We start from the raw sequence: 15,963 nt of genomic DNA on the forward strand, positions 1-15,963 counted from the left end.
ATGAGGTTTAGATGAAGCAAAGGAAAATCAAGGTGGAACACTCAGAGTTACTATTCTTTTCCCCTGCTAAACACACAGAATCCATATTTATTCTTTTTTTCCCAGTAGTGAAAGGATGATCACTGATTTTGATGATGGTCTTGTAAACTTTGGTAGTTTTGAAAGTGCTCGTCTCTGTGGATGTAGGTAGAGGAGTCAGGCTGGGATGCCTTCCGATGCCGCCTTCCTGGGCTGGCACCGTGAGAAGGAGACAGGGTAGGCTGAGTGGGCTCACCTTCCCAGTGTCCCAGATCGTTTTGGCTGCAGAACAGAGTTGAGAACATTCCCAAGAGAGAAAACCTCAGTGTAGGTGGAGGGACCTGGAGGGTATCATGCTAAGTGAAATAAGTCAGACAGTGAAACACAAAGAAGCTATGATTTCACTTATATGTGCAATCTACAAGACAAAACCAACAAGCACACGAAACAAAACAGAAATAGACTCATAGTTACAGAGAACAAACTGGTGACTGCCAGAGGGGAGGGGGCTGGAGGATGGACAAGGTAATGTGCAGGAGGTTAAGAGGGACACACTTCCAGCTGTAAGATCCCAGGGATGCAATGTAATATAGGGAAAATAGTCAATAAGTTTACTCAGCCATAAAAAGGAAAGGAACAAAATTGGGTCATTTGTAGAGACGTGGATGGACCTAGAGTCTGTCATACAAACTGAAGTAAGTCAGAAACAGAAAAACAAGTATCGTATATTAATACAGGTATGTGGAATCTAGAAAAATGGTACAGATGAACCTATTTGCAGGGCAGGAATAGCGATGCAGATGTAGAGAACGGAAGGGTGGACACGGCGGGGAAGAGGAGGGTGGGATGAACTGGGAGATTAGGATTGACATACATACACTACAGTGTGTAAAACAGAGAGCTAGTGGGAACCCGCTGTACAGCACATGGAGCTCAGCTCGGTGCTCTGGGATGACCTAGATGGGTGGATGGGGGATGGGATGGGAGGGAGGTCTAAGGGGGAGGGAATGTGTGTGTTTGTATGGTTGATGCACTTCGCTGTGCAGCAGAAACTAACACAACATTGTAAAGCAATTACACGCCAATAAAAAAAAAAAAGATTGTAAAAACTTTATATGGTGACAAATGGTAACCGGTCTTACTGTGGTAATCATTTCATAATGTATAAAAATATTGAATCACTATGCTGTACACCCAAAACAATATCCTAGCCTATGTTAATTATTACTTTTTTTTTTTTTAAGCTGTTTTCCCGGTGGTAGAAGTTCCCCTTCCCGTTCACCTCCAATCCTCATAATATTTTCAATCTTCAAGACAGCAGTCAACTAAGAGTATAAAAAAGATGGAGCCAGACAGGATTTACAAAAGTAACCTGTATTCCAGCCAAAATATCTTTAAAAAGAAATCCCTTCTAAAGGGGGGGACAAACTACATAAGACACAATACACTTAAAATATGTATTGAAATTACAAATCAAACTTTTCCATATGATTCCAAAGTACAAAACACAACATTAAAAGGCATTCAAACAGCTCTTTTATACATCACAGTGTTAGTGGCACAAAACGTACTGACATTTCAAAAACACAAACCAAACTTGTTTTTGTTTTTTTGTTTTTACCACCACTTGTCAAATACATAATGTATACATGTGCATGACTCATTCATGCATATTTTTATACAAGATTAAAATACACCCATGGTAAAATGAGCATGGAATGAAGGAAAGGTCGGGTACCTACCCCTCCCTGAAGGCTGCTGGAATCTCGGAAGACAGGATTGTGCAAACCAAGGACGGGGAGACCACGGGCTTTACACACCCAAACAGCAGGCTCTCCTGGTTAGGATGCACCCGTCATTCTGCTTTAATGCAGCCCCTTCTTTCCAGCAGGCATTTTTGACAATACCAGTCATAACGCTTTATTTTGTTTACTTTCATAAGGGCTTGCGTTAATGATAAGGAATAAACAAGCTTTGGTATTTTTTAAAGAGACCTTCAGGAAGCTTTATACATGCAAAATGTTTTCCCTTGATGATTTTACTGTGATTTATATACACATACTGGGGTATTTATTAATCAACGAGAATCTGAGAAATATACAAAAAACCCACCCTGGTTCTTTCCAATCCTCTCATTTTTAAAGACGACCAAGGGAAAAATGCTCTCCTCTAATGTGCGAAATAACCTTTAACATTTGTAACATAGGAGAGGAAGATAAAATCATCTTGGAGTAATTTTTGCATATCTGGTACTCCCCTTCCCCCGGGAACTGGCCTGGTTGCTAAACCGGTTTTGTGCAATAATATGCTGTAAAGAGAATTTGTTCCCCTTTAAAAAGATGCCAGGGGTGGCGGATATTGGTCCCTCAGTCGGCAGCTCCCCCTGGAGGTGGAGCCGACACTGGTCTGGACAGTCAAAGGCTCTGCGCATGCTCAGGTCCCAGGTCGGTCTCTGCCCCGTGAACATCTACAGAGACGCCTGTGATGGCGCTGGTCCCCCGTGACGATGGCGAGCTCGGCTCGCCAGGCTGAAGGATGCAGGGCAGGACCAAGCTCGGAGACCGGGCACGGCCGGGGAGACCTCACGGCCTTGTCAGTTACCAAAGGGACTCAGAGAACCCCACCCGGACAGTGGCAGGGTCAGCCGTGGTCTGTCTCCGTCCTCTTCCTCCCCTCGTCCCCAGATTTAAAGGCCTCTAAATGAATAAACAGACGTGTGCTTCCAGAGACTTTTCCTGCTGACTTTCCAGAGTCAGCAGGAAAACCACCTGTAAAAGTGTCATTTTTAATCAAGACCACCTCCTAAGCATCGAATCCCCAGGTTTTACTGGGAGGGACAGAAAGGTCAAAACCCAAACCGCGGGCCACCTTCCCACATCCTGTTTACATCTGACATCAAGCCTGGTTCATACTGCGTCCCCACAAACAATGGGATGGCATTCCTCCCTGAACGAAAAGGAGTCAGATGGGGGCAATGCAAGTCTACGTAAGGATCTCAATGCGATCCCGCTGGTATCTTTCTAGGGAGTAGACAGTTTTAGTTTTGTTTTTACTGAATCAGACTGAGCACTCTGAGGCATGCTTGATGCAAAACCTCAGAGCAAGTAGGTGCTGCTTTGGCCCCGGCCGGCCCCAGAATCTCCGGTGTTCCCTACCTGGGTTAAACCACGTGCTATAAGCCTGTCAGAGATAAAGGCACAGGGATGTTTGGTGCTCTGGATGTGCATGATTTGCCCATGGACTCTTCTAGGAGAGACAAGACAGCCCGACTCGCTAGGAATAAAGGGACCTGAGCGCTGACCCAGGGAATGCAACCTCTCCAAAGGCTCTGGTTCCCACCCCAAAGGAGGGGGGTACTACCGTATGGACGTCTGTATGCAACGGGCAGTAGCGAGCGCAGGCAGGATGACCTGGGATGATGAAGACCTGCTCCGTGGACCACTGGACACGGGCCACGAGCCTGCTGTATTCCATACGAATTTTAAAGCGCACTCACAGATCACGATGTGGTCTCACGCCTGGGCCACCAACCTCATCTTCAGGCCTCACGGAGTTGTCACTTTCTCCAGAAAAGCCATTCTACCTCCGGGCCCGATCAAAACATCTCAAGCTACAGAGACCTGGTGCTCAGGCTTCATCCGGAAAGACGGTCCCAGGCATGTTCTTATTGTTACTGAGTTTTCAAACTGCAATTATAAGGAGGATATTTTGCATGTAATTTTGACACAGACTGGGTTCCTAAATGGCTTCAGTTTCAAAAAGAAAATCAATACTAGAGGGGAAGAGTGAGGTGAGCCTGTGTCTCCTAACTGATGAAATGTTAGGAAATAAAGACATCTCTCTACGGGAACCAGGACCTGAGACAGGTACACAAACGCAGAAGTCAAGGATGTAAAACACCACCACACTTTACAGATGTGCTTGCCACAAGCAAACAACTGAGATAAAAGTCAGGGTTTGTTTTCATTTTACTCCTTTGTGGAATGCTTAGTAAGCTTTAAAAAAAGTTCCACCATGATAAATCTACAACATTTGCCTTTCTACTATGTTTAGAAGTCCCAAGTTGGATGCAATCAGTTTGCCCTTTAAAAGCCATTATTAAAGTCAACTTTCTGTAAAGAACACACTGTCCAAAGGCAATTGATGGAGTTCCGTGTGTCTTACTGATCCGGGCATCCTGCTGCCATGGTAATAGACACACACAGCCTGTAAAAGACCAATCAAAATAACTAAGTGAAATGGAATATTTTTTTCAGCAGGGTAAGCAAAATGGTAAGCAACAGGATTTGGAACTACGATGATGTCTCCAAATTAACTTAGTCATTACAAAAACTGTGAACCTCCGGAAGCTTCTCCCCCAGGCCCTGGGAGCCCCCCAGCCCTGATAGGAGGCCCCCCTTCTGGGCATCAATGTCACTATTTGCTTGGTTTTTGTCTGCTTGAGGAGACTGAGGCTACCGCCAAACCACAGGGATTCTCAGCAGAACTATTTCCAAGTAAAACATTTGGTTTCCGAAGACATGAAAAAATATTTACTGACACTTGGGTGAAAAGAGAGGAGCCCTGTGAGCTGAGCTGAATCACCAGAGAGAGAAAAACAAAAGGCAAACCTAAGGATGGACATGTTCCTTCAAATGCATCAGTATTTTCAAAGAAATGCAACAATACAGGAAACATGTTGGTAACAGTACACAGCTTACAGCATCCAAAAAGTCTCCACAAGTTTCAAGAAAAACACAAAGAGCGCATAAGGCTTTCTCAATCTCCTGAAAAGTGGCCGAGCCAGAAAGGTCATTTAACCATAACTTCTTAAAATGCACATTTCAAGAAAAGGCATAGGATGGTTTCAATGCACCTTGTTGATTTTTCACTACTCAGTTGGAAAAAAAAAAAACCAAACACCTTCTAAAAAGGATTTTACTAAATGCCATTAGTAATAAAAAGAGTTGTCATAAACAGAGGGCTTTTCTCAAGTCAGAACACTTGGATTCTGTCTGAAGTGAGAGGCGATCCTTAAAAGACTTCTTCTCTCAGCAACGTGGCGCCAGCTTGAAGCCAAGGAGGAGACGGACAACATTCTGCGAGAGAAGGTCTCCTAAGCAACACCAGACGTTCCTAGTCTACCACTACCTGGTGCTCCATACAGCAGCTCCCTTGTCAAGTCTGCAGAGACCGACCGATGCTGTGGGACGTGCCCCACCCATGCCAGCCTTGCCTCCCCCATGCCGGGGTGACTGCACCTGGGGCCTCCGCCAACGATCTGATATCAGTCCCTGAAATCACGGCATCCGGCGTGACACTGTGAAGCTCAATGGGGCACATAAGGCAAGAAAGATGTTTAGTGAGAGGGGGACGGCGGGTGGGGATGGGAGAGAACCACGCTTCCCGGAGGTGGGGTCTTGTTCCAGCAGCACGCCTTCCTCTAGGTGGGCAGGGGGTCGTCGTCGCCTTTACTGCACTTGCACTTGCAGCAAAGTACAAACGGAGTGGCCAGGAGCAGGAAAGGCGAGGCCACCAAGAGCAGGAGCCCAAATCCAGCAAAAATGCCCACAACCTGCAAGAAGGAAACAGAGGAGCAGAGGGTGAGTTGGCTGGTCTGTAGGTTCGATAGCTAAAGTATAAACCACACAACCACCCACGCATCCATCACCCACCCACCTATATCCACCCATCTATCCATCCACCCATCCATCCATCCATCCATCCATCCATCCATCCATCCATCTATCCATCCGTCCATCTATATCCACCCATCCATCCATCTACCCATCCATCCATCTGTCCACCCATCCATCCACCCACCTATATCCACCCATCTATCCATCCATCCATCTATCCATCCATCCACCCATCCATCATCCACCCACCTATATCCATTCATCTATCCATCTATCCATCCATCCATCTATATCCACCCATCCATCCATCTACCCACCCATCCATCTGTCCACCCATCCACCCACCATCCACCCACCTATATCCACCCATCTATCCATCCATCCATTCATCCATGCATCCATCCACCCCGTCCATCCCATCATCCACCCACTTATATCCATCCATCCATCCATCCATCCACCCATCCATCATCCACCCACATATATCCATCCATCTATGCATCTACACACAACATCCACCCATCTTTCCATACATCTGTCATCTCTCCATCTACTCGTCCATCCACCCATGCATGCTTCCATCATCTACCATCTATATCATCCCTCCATCCATCCATCAGTCCATTTATTCATCCACTCATCATCCATCCATCATCCATCTATCCAACATCCACTCACCTATCCATCCATCCATCTATCCATATTTCCTTCCCTTCACTTCCTTCCTTTCACTCCCCCTTCCCTTTTTTCCCTTTTTTTCTTCCTTTCCCTTCTCTTCCCTTCCCTCCTTCCATCTAAATACCCAAACCTCCATCCAATTATACATCCAGTTAACCAACAAGCTTCCTCTGAGCCAAACGCTGTACTAGGTGTGGCAAACACAGAGGCACATTAGATCTTGGCTCTCAAGGACCACCCAGTCTGGTGGAAAGAGACCATGATTACAACTGATAATAATACATTTTACAAAAACTGCCATTGGGTTCCAGGGTGTAAAGGGAGCTCAGGAGCCAGACACCTACATCTCCAGGGGCAGGAGACTTTGCATGCAATGGGAAATGGTTGAGATTATAAGGATTATGAGGAGGCGGGTGGTAAACAAAAATGAGTCGGAGAAGGCATTCCAGGTGGGAGAACAGAAAGGCACAGGCATGGTGCATTAGCGGGTGACCAGACCTGTGTTATTCCTGGAGTTTAAAACCCAACATTTACTGTTAGGAATTTTGATTTTTTAAAAAAACATATGTTTACCCCTAGGTATGAGTAAATGCCGAAGGAAATAAGCCTCAAATGTAGACATACTGTCATTCAAATCAGGCAGTGAGGCTGGACAAAGAAGCAAGGGGGGTTGTTCTTTAACTGGTCCCCTCCACCAGCTGCTAGAGCCCAGAATCGGAATCCGAAGGTGGAGTTCGTCCGCCACCTAGTGTTCAGAGCGATAAATACATGAACCCCTTGGGCTCATGGTTCTAATCCTGACTCAGTGTGTTCACCTCTCTGGCCTTCAGTTTTCTCAATTATAAAATAAGCAGATGAAGTAAAAGATCTCCGAGAGCTAGTATCAGCTCGGAAGTATGATGCTACACTACAGCATCACAGCAGCGTGAATGAAAGTACACCCTTAGATTTTGCCGGAAAACCATCTCACACACACACACACACACACACACGCACACACCATGTTGTGTTTCTAAATTAGACTGTGCTCATGCTAAGAATCTGTGTTTTCTGCCGACTGGCTGAGTCCATTTGTCTGAACATGATGTCAACGGTGGAACTACGCAGTGTGGATTCAGATCATGCTATGTTAAAATCACGCACACAGATATTTCAGAATACATAAAACCCCTCGGAAAGGCGTCACTGATCTGCAGGGCACCTTGAATAACCTCGACCACCTGGGACACTTTCTCAGTCTCTAGGGAGCCAGGGACTCTTGCATCAATAACACACCAAAATCCTTCACCAAATGCTCACATTCTTGGTCAATAAGAAAGACACCATCTTCATTTTCACTCAGGCTATCTTGTCTCTTTCTTTGCATGCCATTGAACAAGCGATGTTACCCAGTGGGTCCCAACTGGTGATGGGAGGATACAGATATTGTCAGAAGGAAGTCAGCCAACAATAAAGAATGAGACAGGAAGCAAATACCTCACAACAAAAATAATCACTTAGGGGCTTCCCTGGTGGCGCAGTGGTTGAGAATCTGCCTGCCAATGCAGGGGACACGGGTTCGAGCCCTGGTCCGGGAAGATCCCACATGCCGCGGAGCAACTAGGCCCGTGAGCCACAACTATTGAGCCTGCGCGTCTGGAGCCTGTGCTCCGCAACAAGAGAGGCCGCGATAGTGAGAGGCCCGTGCACCACGATGAAGAGTGGCCCCCGCTCGCCGCAACTAGAGAAAGCCCTCGCACAGAAACGAAGACCCAACACAGCCATAAATAAATTAATTAATTAATTAATTAAAAAAATAATCACTTAGTGAGCATCTTATAAGTACGTGTCAGGCAGAAATGATACACTGTAGGAGACAGAAGGATAAAGAAGGAATCACGGTGAAACGGGGATCATTCATACTGGCAAACCCTGATTTAAAGGAACGGCTAACCAGTCAGACAGTTTCTCAAGAGGTACACTCGTTCCGAGCAGGACACAGTTTGTGTGACCATCATAAGCCCCTGTGCACAGCCTGGTGGCTCTGCCTTAACAAATGTCCAATATGTGTTTATAGGATGAACCAGTTCAATGGAATCTAGTAGCTTCTGAATCCTCTCCCCCCAGAGAGTTCTGTGACAAAACCACTCCAGGGCTTGGGAACACTAACCCAAGTCAAAGAGATGGTAAGATGAACGGGACACATTTAATTCACTGAAACTTGGCATCGGACACAGCCCGGGTGTCTGCCGCGCCCAGGCCTGACTGTACAGAGGCCGGGTCATTGGCCGAGGGCTGTGCTGGGGTATATGGGGGCTGCTCCCATGTCTCTTCCCAGTTCTCCATCCAATGACATCACCTTGGCAACTTGAAACATCACCAAGCCATCCTGGGGGTGCTGACGCCACAGAAAGCGACCGACCCTACAAAGTCGGCCTGCCCCTGCCGCCCCATGGCCGGTTGTTGAATGTTCTCACTACGCTGGCCCTGTGTGTGTTTTGAGGCAGGGGACGAATGAGCTAAGAGGGCCGGTGGCAGCTGCGTCGTTTATGTGGAACGTTTACTGATCGCTCCCACTGCAGTCGTCCTCGCCCCACCACAGAGCTCCTCTTTTCTCTGCTTAATGAACATTTGCTGTTCTGAACTGGATAGAGTGCGAGGGAATTAGGGTCTGCTTTTGTCCTCTGAGAGAATGGGTTCTCCTGTTGGGAGGAGGAGATGGACGCAGATAATGAAAAACTTCTGCACAAAAACAGAGTCAGGACACTGAAAACAGCCTCAGGAGAGGCGGCAGGTCCCGCAGGAGTCAGGCAGGTGGAGACAGGGGCCTGATAAGGGAGTGACGGAAAGCCGTCTCTGAGGATGGGACCGCCGAGCTGCTGTCCGAAGGAGAAGGACCCCAGCAGGGAAGGTGAGGACGGCTACCCGTGCAGGGAGGCTGGGAGTAGCGTTCGGGGAGCAGGAAGGAGGTGATGTGGCCGGAGTGGAGGGGTGCTGGGGGGAGTGGGAACCCTGGGGGCGGCCCAGGTCTTTTGTTTAGAAGATACGGAAGCTGGGGGTGCGCTTCCCGAAATGAGGGAGACCTGGAGGAGGAGGCGATCTTGAGGGAAAGTGTAAACTTCTGTTCACGCCTGTTCTATCTGAAATGTACCGTTAGACCTCCAAGTGGAGGCGCTGGCAGCCAGGTGGGCACGAAGCTGGGAGTTCGATGGGGCCACCAGGTCGGAAACCGAAGTGAGGCAGACATGGCCTTGCAGTCCCGGGGGGGCGTGGGCTCTAGGAATGCACACAGAAGGCTGACACGACGTCCCCTCCCTGCCGTGGTCACAAGCGCTGGTCCCACCTCCCTATAAACGTAGAATAATGAAACCACGGTTGACCCTGGATAATAATCCAGTCCAATTTTCTCATTTCACCAATGCAAAATCTATGGCCAACGAGCGATTCCAAAGGCCCCAGTACTTAAGCCAGAGAGGCCTGGGCGTCTAGTTCAAGAACAAGACACGACTTGTGTGTATTTTCCTGAGCGTAGCGAAAAATACCCTCCGAACAGGTGACTGCGCGAGGCCCCTGCCTGTGGCCCGGCCCCGGGGGGGCTGAGTGAGGGCACCTCCAGCACAGGTGAGCACAGACACCAGCAACCAGCCGCGTGTTAAATGCCGCCCTCGGGCTAAAAGTGAGCTCTCTCTACAGGGAGATGGGTCTCCTGCTCAGAAGGAAAGGAAGAGCCAGCGTGGGTGAGACCCCCCTTGTCAGGTGCCGGCCTCCTAAGGAAGAAGCTTTACTTGACTGAGAAAGGAATGCCGCCCTTGTCTCTTACGGACGACGGCTGATCGCTGGAACAGCACTGGGAAAGGCAAGGGGCGCTTCCCAACAAGCGTGTTTCCAGAGGATGTTCGCGAAGGCAGGAGGAAGGTCTGGGCCGCGACCCCTCAGTGTGGTCAGGGACGGGGGCAGAATTAGGACGTGCAGAGCCGGGCACGGACAAGACAGGGAGACAGAGGAGTGGGTGACGAGGACCAGGACAGCAGCGGGGCCGCAGCAGGGCCAGGGAGAGGGACACAGCACAGCTGGGGGGCTCCCGTCCCGAAGGCCAGGCAGTGACGAGGAGAAAGAGGGGAGGGGGACTGCAGAGAGAGACCCAGAGTCGGGCCATGGAATGGGGGCCTGCCCGCCGTCCCAGAGCATCTGAACATCAGCGCCTACTACGACCCCCGGGCGCTAGGGAGACACTGAATGCAATTTTCCTCAGTAAATTGATGGAAGACAATCAAGCCTGCATTTCTGCTTAAGAGACTCGGTGATAAATACAAAGTGAAACTCCACTTGCGGATCGTTGACGAAGCAGGTGATGAACATGTCCTGAGCCAGAAGCCCGTTTGAGAGGTAAGGGAATGGAGGCCACCAGTCGGATGGAAAACCAGGAGACTCGCAAGGGAAATGAGGACTTTCTCAGCTTCCACGTGGACGCTCTACCTCTAAAAGCGAATTACGAGAGCGAAAGTTCCTTTCAGTAATGGAGATTCTGTATCTTGTTCTGGGAGGTGGTTCTAACTATGAAAACTGAAGGCTTAAGAGCAAATTGGTCTTGTGGTTGTACATGAATGTCTGCTCTGGGTGGGGCTCTTCCACCGCACACCACGTCCCTCGCTAATTTCCAAGCCTCTGGCCTTCGTCCCTGGTTTATATGTCACACACTTTGCTAGTTTTTGTGACTCCCTTACTTTCCTTTTGACACTGTTCACTCATATTATATTGTTTACCCCAAATCCAGCACTAACGTGTGGACATCTGTCTACAACCCTGCGTGTCTCCAGGGCTCCTCACACCCCAAGGAAGAGACCCCTGCACCCCGAGTGCCTTTGTTCAATTCCACCAGCACCGAGAGGGGCCTGAGATCGGGGAGGGGGGGGCTTCCTTTGTCCATGTGGCTCAGAGCTGGCACTCAGCAGATGCCCCTGGCAGGTGCCGACCGACGATGCTGAGGGAGGCTGGTGGGGGGTGCCCCCAGGCTCCTTCCTCAACAACAGGGAGGCTACGGACCCCTGTCCAGGCTTCTGCACTTCTCAAGGGCCCGTTCTCTAAATGACTGTTACCAGGAACTGCAGCTGTTCCAGGACCCCAGGAACACGTGATTCACTCCCGAGGATAAACGGGCACGAGGGCTGAGGTGTGAGCGCCCAGCCCAGCCTTGTTATCGGACAGGGTGACAATGGTTTCCACGGCTCTCACGCTCTCCTGGGAAGCTTGCCACGGCTCCGGCCGCCATGCTCTTAGGGAGCTCAGGCCACGTGGAGAGGCAGCTCCTTATCCAGAAAGAGGGTCTTTACAGAGGGAACCAAGTTAAAATGACATTACCAGGATGGGCCCTGATCCATTACGACCGGTGTCTTCATCCAAAGGGAAGTTTGGACACAGAGACAGGTGTGCATAGAGAAAGATGAAGTACTGGAGAGACGCACCTGGGAGCCGGGAGCTAGGACTGCAGGGAATGGCCAGGAGCCAGGAAGAGGCAGGAGGGCCCCTCCTACAGTTTTCCGAGGGAGCCCTGCCCACACCTCGACTCCAGACTCCTGGCCTCTAGAACCACGAGGGAGTCTATTTCTGTTGTTTGGGGTGCTTTTTTTACACAGCAGAGGTGGAGGGGCGAGCACTGGAGCTGGCCGTACTGGCCAGGAGGACGAAATAAAATGCAGCTAAAATCCACTCTCCACAACGAGGTCGGCAGACTGGCCCTCGGGCCAGATCCGGTCCACAGTCCGTTTTGTTTAGTTTGGTTCTTACAACTTTATGGAGCTATAACTCACATACCTCGCAACTCACCTATTTAATGCACAATTTGATGGTTTTTACTGCATTCAGAATTGTGCAACCTTTGCCACAGTCAATGCTACCACTTGATTGTTTAAAGCGTTTTCCTGGAATGCAGCCATGGGCCTTTGTTGACATACTGTCTGCCGCAGCTGCTTCCCTACCAGGCAGAGCTGATAGTTGCAACAGAGACCTTATGGCCTGCAAAGCCAGGACCGTCTACTGTCCGGCCGCCTGTGGACTCATCAGCCCTGCCACGTGGTCTGCAGTGAGGATCACCGAAGAAGCACAGTTACGGGTGGTCTCTTTCTATTCCCACAAAACTGCCTGAGTCTCCGTTCCTGCATCTCCCAGACAGCCTGCTTCAAGGCTGTGCTGAGAAATGCCGAGAATGTGGTAATGGTCAGAGCCCATCAAGGCTCTTCCCCGCACCCAGGAGCTGGCGCACACCTGGGTCCTGCCTGCAGCTCCCCTCGGTGGGCTGCCCCCGCGCCCAGAGCACACCCCGAAGATCGCACCTCAGCCTGCAAAGCCCGTGGGGTCAACTCTGATCATCTCTGACCACTGCTGCCTCCTGCTGCTCTGTCCCCACGGACCTTTATGCCATAGTTCTGCCCATTAGCCCATCTCCGTCCTCCCTGCCTGGACTGTCCCCTCTGCCCTGTCCCACCTACTCCCACGGCCAGCTCCCCAAAACTCAGTGCTCAGTCATAAACATCACCTCCAACAAGCCTTCCCAGCCACACCATCTAAAAGACCCCTCCCCAGTCACACCTCCCCTATAGCTGAATTCACATCATGTACATATACATTATCTGTCCCTACATGGAATGTGGGTTCCATCAGAGAAGGATGCATCTATCTTATTCACTGGAGTATATCCAGCTCCTAGAATACTGCCAGGCACACAGTAGGAAATAAATATGTGTTGAAAGTATGAATAACCGCACCAGCTGCAGAGACATCGCCACCCAGGGACCTTTCCATTCTTTCCCTCTTACCCTTCTCTGTGACTAATTTGCTCACCTGGGAGCCTCTATGGAAAGCTCTTCCATTAAAGGCCATGCAAGGATTGACTAAGCACAGTGGGTCATTAGCAAGGTCAAGAGTAGGTGCAAGCAATCGAAAGCCTGATGTTGAAGAATCATCACGGGCTAAGTGTGGTGCCTATTTACTCCAGGCCTACTGAAAGCATAATCTTAGTCCGGGAAAAATTCAGGCAGGAACCCCATTTACTAGCTGTTTTTCTATATAACAGACCTTGGACCAACTGGCAAGTCTCCTGGAAACCCCACACACGTGTACACACACAGTCTCTCTCCCTCTCTCCCCCCGGAGGTCAGAGTTCGAGGTGAGCGGCCTCCTACCTGTGTCCGATGCCAGATGACAGATGCCCTGGAATGGCCCAGCTTGTTCCTGCAGGGCCCTTTATCGTAATGGATCAGGAGGAAGTCATCCTGAGAAGGAAGAGAAAGAACAGGGGTGGGTGGGAGAGTCCTCTCTGTTTAGTGAATGAGTCCTGCCTGGTCCCAGTTTCTTTTTTTTTTCTTAAATAAATTTATTTATTTTATTTATTTATTTTTGGCTGAGTTGGGTCTTCTTTGCTGCGCACGGGCTTTCTCTAGTTGCGGCGAGCAGGGGCTACTCTTCATTGCAGTGCGCGGGCTTCTCATTGTGGTGGCTTCTCTTGTTGCGGAACGCGGGCTCTAGGCACGTGGGTTTCAGTAGTTGTGGCACACAGGCTCAGTAGTTGTGGCGCATGGGCTTAGTTGCTCCGCGGCATGTGGGATCTTCCCGGACCGGGGCTGGAACCCGTGTCCCCTGCATTGGCAGGCGGATTCTCAACCACTGCGCCATCAGGGAAGCCCCCAGTTTCCTTTTTTTAAGTTCAAATTGGGGATGTGAGAGAACGAGGGCGACAGCAGAGGAAGAACGTACACCCAGAGGGGGCTGCTGCCACCCCAGGTCCCCGTGAGTCCCCAGGCTCTCCCTCCTCCGTGGCGCGTCCCCGACAGACTGCTCAGGGGCCACTAGAGGGAGCCGTGCTCCAGCGTCGGTCTCTGCCCCAGCCCGGCTCCCCGCCCCCCGGGCTCAGGCACTCCCTGCTGATGCAGGCCTTCTGAACAAGTAGGTCAGGGGCTCCCCCAGCCCTGGCTGTGCTTTACTCCCCACGAGTCTCTGCCTGAGCATCTTCCCGCCACCCTGGCAGGATTATTCCGGGATGCAATGACTTCCTTTATGTCTGCTCCATCCTCCTCGCCCTGAAAGTGCCTCCTCTCAGCTCAGACCAAGAAAATGTTCTCAGTTCTCAAGAGGAGACCCGCCCTCCGCCTAACAGTTCCTCGGACTGTCTAGAAGTGAGAGGGAGCTCGAGGGAACGTCCTGCCCACCCTACCACCTCCAGCTGTCCTCACATCCCACCTCCATCTCCAATCACCTTCCCCTGACCATCTTCACCAGACCATCAGGGTCCTGGAGCTGGGACCCTGAACTGATGTCAGCCTCTGTAACCATGTCCCCAGCTCGGTGCTCAGCCCCCAGACTTCAGCAAGCAGTGACCGAGGTGCAGGAGTGGGTTTTCTGGACAAAACCCTCTGCTTCTTCACGTACAGGAGGTGCCATTTTCTCCCCTATTGTTCATAAAAGAACCAGTTCAGTAAACAGCACAAAAGAGAGGCCGATGCTGTTTGTTCACTTAACTGAGGCTGTAAACAGGGCTTCTTTTTGAGAAAAGGGGAAATAAGCACAAGGCCCAGGGTGTCTGAGACGGGAAGTCACTCCTCCGAGGGCCGGGCAGAGCCGGTGGCGGTGGTGTCCTTTGGCCCTTCGCGGCCCCGCTGGGTGGTCCTCCCAGGGAGCCCCCCTCTCATCCTGAGAGCCGCCGGCCTCCAGTCTGATGATTTCATAGGTCGGCCTCGCGGAGCCTGAACCCACGCTGGAGCATCCAGAAATCCTGGCTTTCTGGGGGTTGTAGCGAGGGCCCAGACTGCCACCCCCGACTCACCCCGTCCTAGACCCTCATCTGTCCAAGCAAGCACAGGCGCGGGTGAATGCACGCCTCTTCTGGCTGGAGCTTGTCCTCTCTGGGGCCATTTCTCATGACTTCTGTCCACGGAGACTCTCTGTTCCTTGAACTCCTAATTCTGTTTTCTTTCACCCACACACCACGGAGATTAACGTCCCATTTTAAGACTCGTTTTCCCAGGCTGCCTCTCACAGTCTTGCTCTGTAGACGCCTAACAGCCTTTGGATTTGTTTTCTGAAACGCAAGCTGAGCTGCGTCACCCAGCTGAGAAGTCTTCAGGGCTCTCGCCTGGCAAAGCTGGACAAACCCAGCTGGACGTTACAGTCACCGGGGCCACCTGGGGAAACGCGGATCCTGACTCCGGGTCAGGGGCGGGGGGTACCCAGGTCACAGATGCCCCACGTGGCCCTCATCAAGCTGCTGTTGGACCAGTGCTCGGGGGGCACCAGCCCCCGTGCCAGAGGTCCAGCTCTAGCTCGGCACGGAGACCCTGGTCACGTCCCCCGCCTCGGCCAGACACAGACCACGTACAGCCCACATCCTTCCTGACCACGTCCTGTCCTCTGGAGGTGACCCATCTCCCACACTCTGCCCTCTGCCCGGTCAGCTAACTCCCCATAGCTGTGCCCACACCCCATCCCACCCCAGACCCAGTGACCCACCCCAGACCCAGTGACCCGCCCCAGAGGGGCTGCTGGGGACGCCACACCAGCTATCTTGTAGCACTGCTCCCTAGGACCTGGTGCTCCCAGGGGCTTCTCAGTCGGGAGGTCCCCAGCCCCTCAAGGTCACGGATTTTGCCAGCGACATCCTGGCAGCCCAGGCCTCCATGCG

At 50.9% G+C, this 15,963-nt stretch overlaps 1 protein-coding gene across 10 annotated transcripts in view; it reads right to left on the bottom strand.

The window, feature by feature from the left end:
* Window positions 1–1,461: 1,461 nt before the first annotated feature.
* RNF144A (ring finger protein 144A) overlaps window positions 1,462–15,963 on the bottom strand; it is a 118,759-nt gene continuing 104,257 nt past the window's right edge. For all 10 annotated transcript variants that reach the window (XM_036872378.1, XM_036872379.1, XM_036872381.1 and 7 more), the window contains 2 exons: window positions 13,472–13,561; window positions 1,462–5,572 (listed from right to left, as the gene is read on the bottom strand). In XM_036872378.1, coding sequence (XP_036728273.1) covers window positions 5,441–5,572; window positions 13,472–13,561 — 222 coding nt within the window. In that variant the 3' untranslated portion in view covers window positions 1,462–5,440. The remainder of the gene's footprint in view (window positions 5,573–13,471; window positions 13,562–15,963) is intronic.

The sequence above is a fragment of the Balaenoptera musculus genome, chromosome 13 (genome assembly GCF_009873245.2).
Source record: "Balaenoptera musculus isolate JJ_BM4_2016_0621 chromosome 13, mBalMus1.pri.v3, whole genome shotgun sequence".
Taxonomy (NCBI): Eukaryota; Metazoa; Chordata; class Mammalia; order Artiodactyla; family Balaenopteridae; genus Balaenoptera; species Balaenoptera musculus.